Raw genomic sequence first — 15,551 nt, forward strand, 5'->3', positions numbered from 1 at the left:
TCGCTGAGTGTGTTCGTGTAGGGGGACTGCCGCGCTGACCGCCGCTGCCATGGTTATCACTGCGGCGCGGCTGGGACTGTTAGTGCGCCGGGGACTTCCGCGCCGACCGCGCTTATACGGCGGCCGCGCTTATAACTCGAGTCCCCGGCTTTTGCGGCCTAGTCTCGTTTTTCTTCCCGCCCCCAGCCCTGCCAGTCAGGGGAAGGGCGGGACGCTGTACAGGACGGCAGCACTGAGGGCTGGAGCATGCTTTGCATACTCCACCCCCCTCACTGCACAGTGGTGCACCAGTTCCCGCACTTTTCTGGGTCACGCCCACGGCTCCCTCCTCTCCTCAGGACGCCGGCAGCCATTCCTCTCAGCTCTGCTAACGCTGGAGAGGAGAGACAAGCTCAGGGAGACCCAGGCAGGATTTCTGGTGCCCACACAACCGCTTTGCGAAGGCGGTAAGCAGCACCTGTGGTGCTGGCCCCACTAGTGCAGAAGTGTACTTATAGATTATATGATTATAGGCTATACTTTACACTGTATGGTGCACTGTTGATTTTTGTCTATATACCCTCCTGTATTGCTCAGAGGAGACAACAGCATGTCGTCCACAAATAGCAAGGGTGCCAAAGCACAGACTTACTATGCTGCCTGTGCAGCATGTACGGCTATACTGCCGGCAGGTTCCACTGACCCTCATTGTGTGCAATGCTCGGCCCCTGTGGCACTTTCTCAGCCGGAGCCTCTGCTAAGGGCGGCCCAGGGAGAACCACCTGTTAACACTGTCCAGGTGACAGGGACGGAGTTTGCAGTTTTTACTGAAAGACTTTCTGAGACTATGGCTAAGATATTAGAAGCCTTGCAGTCCAGGCCGGCATCTCAAGCCAGGGGCACTGTGGAATCATTGCCCCCTGGTCCCCCTCAGTTGGAACAGCAATGTCCTCCCGGGGTGTCTCATGGATCCCAGGGTGAGGTCTCTGACACGGACCGCAGCCCCAGACCGATTAAGCGAGCTCGCTATGATATCCCCTCGACATCATCACAATGTTCAGGGTCTCAGCGAGAGGACTCTCTGTATGATGAAGCGGAGGTAGCTGATCAGGATTCTGATCCTGAAGCCGCTCTCAACCTTGATACTCCTGATGGGGATGCCATAGTGAATGATCTTATTGCGTCCATCAATGAAATGTTGGATATTTCTCCCTCAGCTCCTCCAGTGGAGGAGTCAGCTTCTCAGCAGGAGAAATTCCGTTTCAGGTTTTCCAAGCGTACAAAGAGTATGTTTCTGGACCACTCTGACTTCAGAGAGGCAGTCCAGAAACACCGAGCTTGTCCAGATAAGCGTTTTTCCAAGCGCCTTAAGGATACACGTTACCCTTTCCCCCCTGACGTGGTCAAGGGCTGGACTCAGTGTCCCAAGGTGGATCCTCCAATCTCCAGACTTGCGGCTAGATCCATAGTTGCAGTGGAAGATGGAGCTTCACTCAAGGATGCCACTGACAGACAGATGGAGCTCTGGTTGAAATCCATCTATGAAGCTATCGGCGCGTCTTTTGCTCCAGCATTCGCAGCCGTATGGGCACTCCAAGCTATCTCAGCTGGTCAGGCGCAAATTGACGCACTCACACGTACGTCTGCGCCGCAGGTGGCGTCTATAACCTCTCAAACGTCGGCATTTGCGTCCTACGCTATTAATGCTGTCCTGGACTCTGCGAGCCGTACGGCGGTTGCAGCCGACAATTCGGTGGCAATACGCAGGGCCTTGTGGCTGCGGGAATGGAAGGCAGATTCGGCTTCCAAAAAGTGCTTAACTGGATTGCCATTTTCTGGCGACCGTTTGTTTGGTGAGAGATTGGATGAAATCATCAAACAATCCAAGGGAAAGGAAACATCCTTACCCCAGGCCAAACCAAAAACACCCCAACAGAGGAGGGGACAGTCGAGGTTTCGGTCCTTTCGGGGTGCGGGCAGGTCCCAATTCTCCTCGTCCAAAAGGCCTCAGAAGGATCAGAGGAACTCCGACGCATGGCGGTCTAAATCACGCCCTAAAAAGACCGCCAGAGGTGCCGCTACTAAGGCGGCTTCCTCATGACTTACGGCCTCCTCACACCGCATTCTCGGTCGGTGGCAGGCTCTCCCGCTTTTGCAACACCTGGCTGCCACAAGTAAAAGACCGTTGGGTGAGAGACATTTTGTCTCACGGTTACAGGATAGAGTTCAGCTCTCGTCCTCTGACTCGATTCTTCAGAACATCTCCGCCTCCCGAGCGAGCCGAGGCTCTTCTGCAGGCGGTGGGCATTCTGAAGGCAGAAGGAGTGGTGGTCCCGGTTCCTCTTCAGCAACAGGGCCACGGTTTCTACTCCAACCTGTTTGTGGTTCCAAAGAAGGACGGGTCCTTCCGTCCTGTTTTGGACCTAAAACTGCTCAACAAACACGTAAGGACCAGGCGGTTCCGGATGGAATCCCTCCGCTCCGTTATCGCCTCAATGTCCTAAGGAGATTTCCTAGCATCGATCGATATCAAGGATGCTTATCTCCACGTACCAATTGCTCCAGAGCATCAGCGCTTCTTGCGCTTCGCCATAGGAGACTAACACCTTCAGTTCGCGGCACTGCCGTTCGGCCTGGCGACAGCCCCAAGGGTTTTCACCAAGGTCATGGCTACAGTAGTTGCGGTCCTCCACTCTCAGGGTCACTCAGTGATACCTTACTTAGACGATCTGCTGGTCAAGGCACCCTCTCAAGAGGCATGCCAACACAGCCTCAACGTTACTCTGGAGATTCTCCAGAGTTTCGGGTGGATCATCAATTTTCCAAAGTCAAATCTGACACCGGTCCAATCGCTGACATATCTTGGCATGGAGTTTCATACTCTTCCAGCGATAGTGAAGCTTCCGCTGGACAAACAGCGTTCACTACAGACAGGGGTGCAATCTCTCCTTCAAGGTCGGTCACACCCCTTGAGGCGCCTCATGCACTTCCTGGGGAAGATGGTGGCAGCAATGGAAGCAGTCCCTTTCGCGCAGTTTCACCTGCGTCCACTTCAATGGGACATCCTACGCAAGTGGGACAGGATGCCGACGTCCCTAGACAGGAACGTTTCCCTCCCTCAGGCAACCAAAGCTTCCCTTCGGTGGTGGCTTCTTCCCACTTCATTATCGAAGGGGAAATCCTTCCTACCCCCATCCTGGGCGGTGGTCACGACGGACGCGGGTCTGTCAGGGTGGGGAGCAGTTTTTCTCCACCACAGGGCTCAGGGTACGTGGACTCAGCAAGAGTCCTCACTTCAGATCAATGTTCTGGAGATCAGGGCAGTGTATCTTGCCCTAAAAGCGTTCCAGCAGTGGCTGGAAGGCAAGCAGATCCGAATTCAGTCGGACAACTCCACAGCGGTGGCTTACATCAACCACCAAGGTGGGACACGCAGTCGGCAAGCCTTCCAGGAAGTCCGGCGGATTCTGCTGTGGGTGGAAGCTACAGCATCCACCATATCCGCAGTTCACATCCCGGGCGTAGAAAACTGGAAAGCAGACTTTCTCAGTCGCCAGGGCATGGACGCAGGGGAATGGTCCCTTCACCCGGACGTGTTTCAGGAGATCTGTTGCCGCTGGGGGATGCCGGACGTCGACCTAATGGCGTCACGGCACAACAACAAGGTCCCAACATTCATGGCTCGATCTCAAGATCACAGAGCTCTGGCGGCAGACGCCTTAGTTCAGGATTGGTCGCAGTTTCGGCTTCCTTATGTGTTTCCTCCTCTGGCACTGTTGCCCAGAGTGTTACGCAAGATCAGGGCCGACTGCCGCCGCGTCATCCTCGTCGCTCCAGACTGGCCGAGGAGGTCGTGGTACCCGGATCTGTGGCATCTCACGGTCGGCCAACCGTGGGCACTGCCAGACCGACCAGATTTGCTGTCTCAAGGGCCGTTTTTCCATCTGAATTCTGCGGCCCTCAACCTGACTGTGTGGCCATTGAGTCCTGGATCCTAGCGTCTTCAGGATTATCTCAAGAGGTCATTGCCACTATGAGACAGGCTAGGAAACCAACGTCCGCCAAGATCTACATTTCTCGTACGGCGCCCCTGCGCCGCTCGGATGCACTCTGTCCTTGTCGCTGGCCAGCGTAAAGGGACACAAGCTTCCAAGTCAACCCTGGCTCGGTGGATCAAGGAACCAATTCTCGAAGCTTAACGTTCCTCGGGGCTTCCGGTTCCCTCAGGACTGAAGGCCCATTCTACCAGGGCCGTGGGAGCGTCCTGGGCCTTGCGACACCAGGCTACGGCTCAGCAGGTGTGTCAGGCAGCTACCTGGTCGAGCCTGCACACTTTCACGAAGCACTATCAGGTGCATACCTATGCTTCGGCAGATGCCAGCCTAGGTAGGCGAGTCCTTCAGGCGGCAGTTGCCCACCTGTAGGACGGAGCCGTTACGGCTCTATTATGAGGTATTATTTACCCACCCAGGGACTGCTTTTGGACATCCCAATTGTCTGGGTCTCCCAATGGAGCGACAAAGAAGAAGGGAATTTTGTTTACTTACCGTAAATTCCTTTTCTTCTAGCTCCAATTGGGAGACCCAGCACCCGCCCCTGTTTTTGTATAACACATGTTGTTCATGTTAAATGGTTTCAGTTCTCCGATATTCCTTCGGATTGAATTTAATTTAAACCAGTTTATAATTTTTTCCTCCTTCGGGCTTTTGCACCAAAACTGATGAGCCCGTAGCAGTACGGGGGGTGTATAGGCTGAAGGGGAGGGGCTTTACACTTTTAGTGTAATACTTTGTGTGGCCTCCGGAGGCATAAGCTATACACCCAATTGTCTGGGTCTCCCAATTGGAGCTAGAAGAAAAGGAATTTACGGTAAGTAAACAAAATTCCCTTCTTTTCCCTGTGGCACTTCTCATTGCAGTTTGCGGTCACTTTGAGTGCTGCAGATGTTTTCTGAGACGGGATAACTCCTTTTAACTGGACATGTGTGTGCATACAATACTTTTATATGATATGTATATGACACTGTTTTTCCTGTCCCCCAATGTCCTTGTACTACTCTTTTGTAATTTTTTTTTTTTTTTTTTTTCCTGGACAGGTTTCCATTTTACTATGAGATTAAGATGGCCTTTGTGGTGTGGCTGCTGTCCCCGTACACACGTGGCGCCAGCTTACTGTACAGGAAGTGTGTGCATCCGGTGCTGTCCCTGCGGGAAAAGGTACTGTGTACTGCGTATCTGTCTCCATTACCATTCCCGCCCTGAGGCCAATGGAGGACATCTGTGCTGTAGGGTGTGTGCAGAGCACACAGAGATTAGGAACAATCGTCCTCCCCAGCCTATACAGGATACATAAAGGACAGCGATATCTCATCCCTGATAAGCCGTGTGATTACAGAAGAGGTCATGTTAGTGAGGAACAAGCGATGACTCCGCCATCACTGATCCCACACAGCTGCTCTCAGCTTTCCTACATTTCTGAGTAACAAATGTATTTTCCAGTTGTCCTCATATTGTCAGTAATCCAGATTCTTCTTGCGGAGTTACAAGGAACCCTGGTTACATGAGAGGAAACGGGGAGCTCAGGAGAAGCAGTGCTTACATGGTGGGAGCTCAAGAGGAACTCTGGTTACACGGGTGGTGGGAGCTTAGGAGGAACGCTGGTTACATAGGTTGGGGGGAGCTCAGGAGGAACGCTGGTTACATAGGTTGGGGGGAGCTCAGGAGGAACGCTGGTTACATAGGTGCGGGGGAGCTCAGGAGGAACGCTGGTTACATAGGTTGGGGGGAGCTCAGGAGGAACGCTGGTTACATAGGTTGGGGGGAGCTCAGGAGGAACGCTGGTTACATAGGTGGGGGGGAGCTCAGGAGGAACGCTGGTTACATAGGTGGGGGGGAGCTCAGGAGGAACGCTGGTTACATAGGTGGGGGGAGCTCAGGAGGAACGCTGGTTACATAGGTGGGGGGGAGCTCAGGAGGAACGCTGGTTACATAGGTTGGGGGGAGCTCAGGAGAAGCAATGCTTACATGGTGGGAGCTCAGGAGGAACTCTGGTTACACAGGTGTGGGGAGCTTGAGAACTACTGCATACATGGGAGCTCAAGAGGAACAATGGTTACATGGGTGGGGCGAGTTCAGGAGAAGCAGTGCTTACATGGTGGGAGCAAAGGAGGCATGCTGGTTACACAGGTTGGGGGGGAGCTCAAGAGAAACACTGCATACATGGTGGAAGCTCAAGAGGAATGCTGCTTACACAGGTAGGGGGAGCTCAAGAAAAGCAGTGCTTACATGGTGGGAGCTCAGGAGGAACACTGGTTAGATAGATGGGGGGAGCTCAGGAGAAACGCTGGTTACATAGGTGGAGGGGAGCTCAGGAGAAGCAGTGCTTACATGGTGGGAGCTCAGGAGGAACACTGGTTACACAGGTTGGGGGGGTGAGGGGGTAGCCTCAGGAAAAGCTCTGCTTACATATTGTGAGCTGAGGAGGAGCGCTGGTTACACAGTTGGGGGGGATCTTGGGAGAAGAGCTGGTTACACGGGAGGAGAAGTTGCTTTCATTTTTTTCTTCTCTCCCACGGTTTTCCCTCCATTTCTTACCATGGCTCGTGTTGGTTGTCTGACTATGTTGGTGGTTGTGTAGCTCCTGTAACTTCTGGTTATTGTGATGTTCCTTTATGTTCTTGTACCTCGATCTCACTCTCTCATGTAAGGCTCGCGTCCGTCATCGGCAGCCGCTCTGCCCCGAGGCTGTGCCGGGATTCCACAACCTGCGTCTGTCTTGACCTGCTTCTTACCTCTCAGAACAGCTGCAGGAAGAGTCTTTAGTCCGGCAGATTCCTCAGTATTACCCTTCTGTCGGCCTCCACGCTCCACATCTGACCTGTATCTTATTTCTCTCCTTAGGAAATTGACTCCTATATTGTGCAGGCAAAAGAGCGAAGCTACGAATCCGTCGTCACGCTTGGACGGAAAGGTCTAAACATAGCGGCCAGTGCGGCCGTACAAGCGGCCACCAAGGTAAAGGCACCCACACAGGGGGGAATGTATTCCATTGCGATACCATAAATGTGCACAATGGGAAATCCAATCCCAATCTGCTCTCACTACAGAAGCCTGTTTATGGGATGGAAACATGAAATAATTCTATTTAATGGATTTTTATATATATAATATTATTATTAATTATAAACATCTGATCTCTTTTTAGGGCCAAGGCGCGCTGGTTGGACGACTACGCAGCTTCAGTATGCAGGATCTGAGGGAGCTCCCAGATGATACCCCCTTACACTACAGAGATCCCCTGTATCCTGATGCTGACCTTCATCGCCGCCCTATTAGTAAGTATATGTATATTTTTTTTTTGTTTCTTAACCCCTTAACGACCCATGACGTACTGGGTACGTCATGGATCGTGTGCCGGTAAGCCCCGCCCCCTGCCGCCGGCATGTGGCGGCGATCCGTGCACATATCAGCTGTTCTCAACAGCTGACGTGTGCCTGCTAGCCGCGGGTGGAATCTCTTCCACCCGCGGCCATTAACCCCTTACATTTCGCTGCCAAAATCTGGCAGCGATATGTATATGGGCGCCGCCATGACAGTCACTTACCCCCCCCCCCCCCCCACCACAGCGGAAGTCACGTGACATAATCATGTGACTTTCGGTGGTTGCCATGGTAGCACAGGGTCATGTGATGACGCCTGTAGCTAACATGAGTCCCTTCCTCTCAATGCCGGAATAGAGCCGGCATTGAAAGTAAAGCAGCAAATCTGCAGTTCTCAGCTCTGTAGCTGAGATCTGCAGATAGTGCAGAGCGATCGGATTGCTGATCGCTATAGCCCCCTAGGGGGACTAGTAAAATAAAAAAAAGTAAAAAAAAAGTTTTAAAAAATTAAAAAAAAAAATAAAAAAACCTAAAAGTTCAAATCACCCCATTAAAAATTAAAGGGTTAAAAAAATACACACATTTGGTATCGCCGCGTTCAGAAATGCCCGATCTATCAAAATATAAAATCAATGAATCTGATCAGTAAACGGCGTAGCGGCAAAAAAATTCCAAACGCCAAAATTACGGTTTTTGGTCACCGCAAAATGCAATAACACGCGATCAAAATGTAGCATCTGCGCAAAAATGGTACCGTTAAAAACGTCAGGTCGAGAAGCAAAAAATAAGCTATCACTGAGCCTCAGATCCCGAAAAATGAGAACGCTACGGGTTTTGGAATATGGCGCAAAACGTGCGCCACTTTTTTTTGGACAAGCTTGTGAATTTTTTTTTAACCCCTCAGATACAAGTAAACCTATACATGTTTGGTGTCTACAAACTCGCACTGACCTGAGGCATCACATAGATACCTCACTTTTACCATATAGTGAACACAGTGAATAAAATATCCCAAAAACTATTGTACGATCACACTTTTTTCTTCATCGTTCCTTATGGGAGACCCAGACCATGGGTGTATAGCTTCTGCCTCCGGAGGACACACAAAGTACTACACTAAAAAGTGTAGCTCCTCCCTCCGAGCATATACACCCCCTGGATAACCAAATCTAGCCAGTTCAATGCTTTGTGTTCAGGAGGCACACATCCACACATGCATTCTCATCTGATTTTTGATTTTAAAAGAGTTGGAAGAAAAGCGGGTCCAAGCTGGACCCCCGGCATGTCCCTTCTCACCCCACTGTGTCGGCGGTGTTGTTAAGGTTGATTTCAAGACTGGAGCCTTACATGCCGCGCTCCTTCACCATCCCTCGGGCTCTGGCTTGAAGTGGGAGCCAGCACGGTTCTCACTGCTTTGCAGGAGACCGGTCTCCATCCGCAGCCCTTTCAGGACCCTGCCGGACGGAGCACTCATCCCTCAGGGACCTGGCCCTGCGTCTCACAAGCTAAGTATTTGAGATGTTATTGCAGGGGGTCCTTTGCATCTTTATTGTTGGGGAGAGTGTGTCAGGTTACTTTGGTGACATTTCCGGCTGGTTCTCTGGTTTTCACCTGAGAACCGCGCCGAGGGTGCCTGCTCGCCGGCCGCATTGTAAAATTTAGGCCCCGGCTTCGGCTGCGGCCTACTTTCGTTTTCACTGCCCCTGCATGTCAGTCATGCAGAGGGACAGTGCGGCGCCGCCCACCGGCCGTTCAGCACAGGGGAGGACACTCCTCTCTGAGGAGATGTTTCCCTCCCCTGTATATCTCCTTGGCCCTCCGGTTCCCGCTCTTGGACTAGGCCCCGCCCCCCGCCTCACTCCGGCGCCATTTTATCAGCGTTCTCACACTGATCGGCGCTGGCTGCTGCATCTCTGCAACCTGTCTGGGGGTCCGAGCTGTGGAATCCGGAGGGCACACAAAACGGTCTGGTAAGCCACAACCTCTGGTTGTGGACTTTCTTATACACTCTCTGGGGGTCATTCTGAAGGAGTGTGTTCTTTACTGCAGAGCCTCCACCTCAGCAGCATGTCTCACACTAGGAGCAAGGCTGCAAGGCTGTACTCAATATGCACTGCATGTAAGCTCGTACTGCCTGAACCGAGCACATATCCACATTGTGATGCCTGCTCTAACATGGCGGTGCCTCAGCCTGGAGTCTCCCCAGTGGTCCCTCCGGCTGCTCCGGCCCCGGTGGCTGAACCCCCGGCTTGGGTAGATTCGTTTTCTAAGGCTATCTCCCAGTCCTTTGCCGATTCCATGGGACAGCTGTCCCGGACTCTGCTGAGCATGCATCAGCCCCCTTCTCAGGGCGCCTCTGCTGCTTCGGCTCGCTCGGCAGAGCTCACAGAGGATTCTTCATCTGCTCCCAGACCCCGTCCTCCTAAACGGAGACGCAGGGTCCCCTCTCCTTCCTCGTCCCGCGGCTCCGATTCACGAGCCGACTCGCAGGACGAGGAAGATGTCTTTACTGGGGGCTCGGACGCTACCTCCATGTGCCCCATTGATCTGACTGAGGGTGATGCGGATGTTAGTGATTTGATTGCGTCCATTAATTCCGTACTGGACCTCAATCCGCCAGTATCAGAGGAGCATCCCTCTCTGGCAGAAAAGCACCAGTTTACCTTGCCTAAGAGAACAAGGAGTGTGTTCTTTAACCACTCCAGTTTTCAGACCACTGTGACCAAGCCCAGGGCCTGTCCTGACAAACGCTTCCCAAAGCGTGGTTCTGATGATCGTTTTCCTTTTCCACCAGAGGTGGTCAAGGAGTGGGCTCACTCACCAAAGGTAGACCCTCCGGTGTCTAGACTCTCAGCCCGGACAGTTGTATCTGTGGCTGATGGCACCTCACTTAAGGATCCCACTGACCGCCAGGTTGACCTCCTGGCCAAGTCTGTCTGAGGCGGCAGGGGCCTCGTTCTCCCCATCCTTTGCAGCAGTGTGGGCTCTCAAAGCCATCTCTGCTTCCCTAGAGGAGATGCATTCCCTCACTAGGGACTCTATGCCTGAATTGGTTGCCTTAACTTCCCAGGCTTCAGCTTTTTCAGCCTACGCCATGTCTGCCATGCTGGAGGCTTCTCACCGCACTGCGGTGACCTCGGCTAATTCCCTCGCTATCCGCAGGATCTTGTGGCTTCGACAGTGGAAGGCAGACGCTTCCTCAAAGAAGTACCTTGCTGGGCTTCCATTTGCTGGGTCCAGGCTGTTCGGTGAACAACTGGATGAAATAATTAAGGAGGCTACTGGCGGGAAGAGTACTTCCTTGCCACAGACTAAAACCAGGAAACCTGTCCAGGGCAGGAACCAGTCCAGGTTTCGTTCCTTTCGTTCCTCTAACTGGTCGTCCTCTAAGCCCTCGGCCTCGTCCACTAACTCAGCCAAGGACCAGAAGCCCACCTGGCGCAAGAAGCCGCGTCGACAAGGGTCCGCAGGAGCTGCTGCCACCAAGGCAGCCTCCTCTTGACTATCTGGCCGAGCCAGCAACGTCCTTAGTCGGTGGCAGGCTCTCCCACTTTGGCGACGTGTGGTTTCAACACGTCTCCGATCAGTGGGTGCGGGATATCATCTCCCACGGCTACAGGATAGAGTTCTCTTCTCTTCCAGCCCGCCAAACAGATTTTTTCTGTCAACTCCCCCCTGCTCCAAGGCCGCCGCCTTCTCTCAGGCCGTGGCATCCTTACAGGCCAACGGAGTAATTGTACCGGTTCCCGCCAGGGAACGGTTCAGAGGTTTTTACTCAAATCTCTTCCTAGTCCCCAAAAAGGACTGTTCCTTCCGGCCCATCCTGGATCTCAAGCTTCTCAACAAGCATGTTCAGGTGCGGCATTTTCGCATGGAGTCTCTGCGATCAGTCATTGCCTCAATGACCCAAGGAGATTTCCTGGCATCCTCGACATCAGAGATGCCTATCTGCATGTGCCAATTGCAGTTTCACACCAGCGTTGGCTACGTTTTGCAATCGGAGAGGAACATTTCCAATTCGTGGCTCTCCCCTTCGGGTTAGCCACGGCCCCTCGTGTATTTACCAAGGTCATGGCAGCAGTGGTTGCGGTTCTGCACCTCCAGGGGTTGGCAGTGATTCCTTACCTGGACGACCTTCTTGTCAAGGCTTCATCCAGTGCAGACTGTCAGCGGAGTGTCTCGCTCACTCTCGCCACGCTTGTTCAATTCGGGTGGCTTGTCAATCTGCCCAAGTCCACTCTGACCCCGACCCAAAAACTTACGTACCTAGGGATGCAATTCGAGACTCTGCCGGCACTTGTGAAGCTGCCCTTAGTCAAACAGCAGTCCCTTCATCTGGCGGTGCGCTCTCTGTTGAGGCCCCGTCGTCATTCCATCAGGCACCTCATGCAGGTGCTGGGTCAGATGGTGGCGTCAATGGAAGCAGTTCCCTTTGCCCAGTTCCATCTGCGTCCTCTGCAGCTGGACATTCTCCGCTGTTGGGACAAGCGGACTTCTTCCTTGCACAGGTTGGTGGCTCTGTCGCCACAGACCAGGGTTTCTCTTCAGTGGTGGCTTCGGCCCCTCTCTCTATCCCAGGGACGCTCCTTCCTGATCCCGTCCTGGGTGATTCTCACCACGGATGCCAGTCTATCCGGCTGGGGAGCAGTATTTCTCCACCACCGAGCACAGGGCACTTGGACTCCGTCCGAATCAGCCCTCTCGATCAATGTGCTGGAAATCAGAGCTGTGCTACTAGCTCTCGTAGCCTTTCACCACCTGTTGGCGGGCAAGCACATTCGAGTCCAGTCAGACAACGCGACAGCAGTTGCCTACATCAATCACCAGGGCGGGACTCGCAGCCGCCTGGCAATGTTGGAGGTTCAACGCATCCTTCAGTGGACGGAGGACTCCAAGTCCACCATATCCGCAGTCCACATCCCAGGCGTGGAAAACTGGGAGGCAGATTATCTCAGCCGTCAAACCGTGGACAGCGGCGAGTGGGCTCTGCATCCGGCAGTGTTCCGGTCGATCTGCCGCAAGTGGGGCATTCCGGAAGTGGATCTAATGGCATCCCGGCACAACAACAAGGTCCCGGTTTACGTGGCTCGCTCCCACGATCCTCAGGCCTTTGCAGCGGACGCGCTGGTTCAGGATTGGTCCCAGTTCCGTCTGTCTTACGTGTTTCCCCCTCTAGCTCTCTTGCCCAGAGTCCTGCGCAAGATCAGAATGGAGGGCCGTCGGGTCATACTCATTGCTCCAGACTGGCCCAGGCGAGCTTGGTACCCAGACCTGCTCCGTCTGTCCGTAGAGGTGCCGTGGCATCTCCCGGACCGCCCAGACCTTCTCTCACAAGGTCCGTTTTTCCGCCAGAATTCTGCAGCTCTCAGATTGACGGCGTGGCTCTTGAGTCCTGGATCCTGACGGCTTCCGGCATTCCTCCCGAAGTCATCTCCACTATGACTCAGGCTCGGAAGTCTTCCTCGGCCAAGATTTACCACAGGACTTGGAGAATTTTCCTGTCCTGGTGTCGTTCTTCCGGCCATGCCCCTTGGCCTTTTTCCCTGCCGACCCTTCTGTCCTTCCTGCAGTCTGGTCTGCAATTAGGACTATCCCTCAATTCCCTCAAGGGACAGGTCTCGGCTCTGTCAGTGTTGTTCCAGCGGCGTATCGCCCGGCTGGCTCAGGTGCGCACCTTCATGCAGGGCGCATCTCACATCATTCCGCCTTACCGGCGGCCTCTGGATCCCTGGGACCTTAATCTGGTCCTCACGGCCTTGCAGAAACCCCCTTTTGAGCCTCTTAGGGAGGTTTCTTTGTTTCGACTTTCACAGAAAGTCGTCTTTCTGGTGGCCATAACTTCTCTCAGGAGAGTTTCTGATTTGGCTGCGCTCTCTTCGGAGTCACCCTTTTTTGGTTTTTCACCAAGACAAGGTGGTTCTCCGTCCGACTCCGGACTTTCTCCCTAAGGTGGTGTCTCCTTTCCACCTTAACCAGGACATTTCATTGCCTTCCTTTTGTCCGGCTCCTGTGCATCGCTGTGAGAAAGCGTTGCATACTTTAGATCTGGTGCGGGCGCTCCGGATCTATGTGTCACGCACCGCTGCTCTTAGGCGGTGCACCTCTCTTTTTGTGCTGACCACAGGTCAGCGCAAGGGTCTCTCGGCTTCTAAACCGACCCTAGCTCGTTGGATTAGGTCGACCATAGCCGATGCCTACCAGTGTACTCAGGTGCCTCCCCCGCCGGGGATCAAGGCGCACTTGACCAGAGCTGTCGGTGCCTCTTGGGCTTTCAGGCACCAGGCTACGGCTCAGCAGGTCTGTCAGGCTGCCACTTGGTCTAGTCTGCACACCTTTTCGAAGCACTACCAAGTGCATGCTCATGCTTCGGCAGATGCGAGCTTGGGCAGACGCATCCTTCATGCGGCTGTCGCCCATTTGTGAAGTTAGGTTTTGCCTACTTCTCAGTTTTCTGTTTATTTCCCACCCATGGACTGCTTTGAGACGTCCCATGGTCTGGGTCTCCCATAAGGAACGATGAAGAAAAAGAGAGAATTTTGTTTACTTACCGTAAATTCTTTTTCTTATAGTTCCGACATGGGAGACCCAGCACCCTCCCTGTTGCCTGTTGGCAGTTTTCTTGTTCCGTGTGTTTTCTCCGGCTGTTGTTGTAGACAGAGGTTCCGGTTGTTCCGGATTTTGCTCTATCTCTACTTGTGGGTGGATGTCCTCCTTCAGCTTTTGCACTAAACTGGCTAGATTTGGTTATCCAGGGGGTGTATATGCTCGGAGGGAGGAGCTACACTTTTTAGTGTAGTACTTTGTGTGTCCTCCGGAGGCAGAAGCTATACACCCATGGTCTGGGTCTCCCATGTCGGAACTATAAGAAAAAGAATTTACGGTAAGTAAACAAAATTCTCTTTTTTGCAATTTTTCCGCACTTGGAATTTTTTTGCCGTTTTCCAGTACACTATATGGTAAAACGTATGGTTTCATTTAAAAGTACAACTCGTCCCGCAAAAAACAAGCCCTCATATGGCAAAATTGATGGAAAAATAAAAAAGTTACGCCTCTCGGAAGAAGGGGAGCAAAAAACAAAAACGGAAAGTGCCCGGGGGCTGAAGGGGTTAAATACAAAATCATGACTGTATTTCTTTTATCGTGCAGTATACAAAAGAGATTTTTAGTCCCAAATACATGGATTTAGGTAAAAAAAAAATTGTCCTCATCGGTGGACAACCCCTTTTTAACGTCTGCAAACATCTCACACAGGTTACACAACTCAGTCCCAAGCTGACAGTGACTCCATGGATGAAAGGTGGTCAGACACAGAGAGCAGGACGTCGGCAAGAACGAGAGGCGCTCTACCACCAAAACCCATGCAGAGGAGTCAGAGCCTGAGGGTGTCAAAGAAGAAGGTGCTAACGAGAGAGGTGAGGACTAATACTGACCTAGTGTTGTAAAGGGAATTCTCTCAGAGCAGTGGCGTCTCTGGGGGTTTCCGGTCAGACACACCGAAAAGTTGAGAAGCTTTATTCTCTCATCATCCAAAGGTAATCACATCAACAGTACAATAACACAAATCTTAGGCCATCTGGCCACTGGGAGCTGCATATGAGAGAATCAGCGCTTTCTTAAACTGGTGATCTAGCACCTGTCGTTTCCGGTGGGTGAGAGGTATCACTGAAATGGCGTTCGTCATCACCAGTTCTCCGCTCCTTACGGTCTTCCATCCTCACCAGTTTTCTCCTTACTTAGCCATCCTCACCAGTTCTCCTCTCCTCATTTACATTCGTCCGTCCTCACCAGTTCTCCTCTCCGTACATTTGTCCGTCCTCACCAGTTCTCCTCTCCGTACATTTGTCCGTCCTCACCAGTTCTCCCCTCTGTACATTTGTCCGTCCTCACCAGTTCTCCCCTCTGTACATTTGTCCGTCCTCACCAGTTCTCTCTTACTTACATTCGCCAGTTCTCCTCTGCTTACTTACATTCATCCGTCCTCACCAGTTCTCTCTGCACATTCGTTCTTCCTCACCAGTTCTCTTCTCCTCTACGGGGGTACGTCCTCACCAGTTCTCTTCTCCTCTACGGGGGTACGTCCTCACCAGTTCTCCTCTCCGTACATTCGTCCGTCCTCACCAGTTCTCTCTTACTTACATTCGCCTGTCCTCGCCAGTTCTCCTCTGCTTACTTACATTCATCCGTCCTCACCAGT

At 52.7% G+C, this 15,551-nt stretch overlaps 1 protein-coding gene across 1 annotated transcript in view; it reads left to right on the forward strand.

Moving 5' to 3' along the window:
- The window catches only part of REEP4 (receptor accessory protein 4), a 50,604-nt gene that overhangs the window by 30,193 nt on the left and 4,860 nt on the right, over positions 1 to 15,551 (forward strand). The window contains exons 4-7 of the mRNA XM_075346449.1: positions 5,075 to 5,195; positions 6,879 to 6,992; positions 7,183 to 7,312; positions 14,609 to 14,769. Of these exons, the coding sequence (XP_075202564.1) occupies positions 5,075 to 5,195; positions 6,879 to 6,992; positions 7,183 to 7,312; positions 14,609 to 14,769 (526 nt within the window). The remainder of the gene's footprint in view (positions 1 to 5,074; positions 5,196 to 6,878; positions 6,993 to 7,182; positions 7,313 to 14,608; positions 14,770 to 15,551) is intronic.

Source organism: Anomaloglossus baeobatrachus, chromosome 4 (genome assembly GCF_048569485.1).
Source record: "Anomaloglossus baeobatrachus isolate aAnoBae1 chromosome 4, aAnoBae1.hap1, whole genome shotgun sequence".
Taxonomy (NCBI): Eukaryota; Metazoa; Chordata; class Amphibia; order Anura; family Aromobatidae; genus Anomaloglossus; species Anomaloglossus baeobatrachus.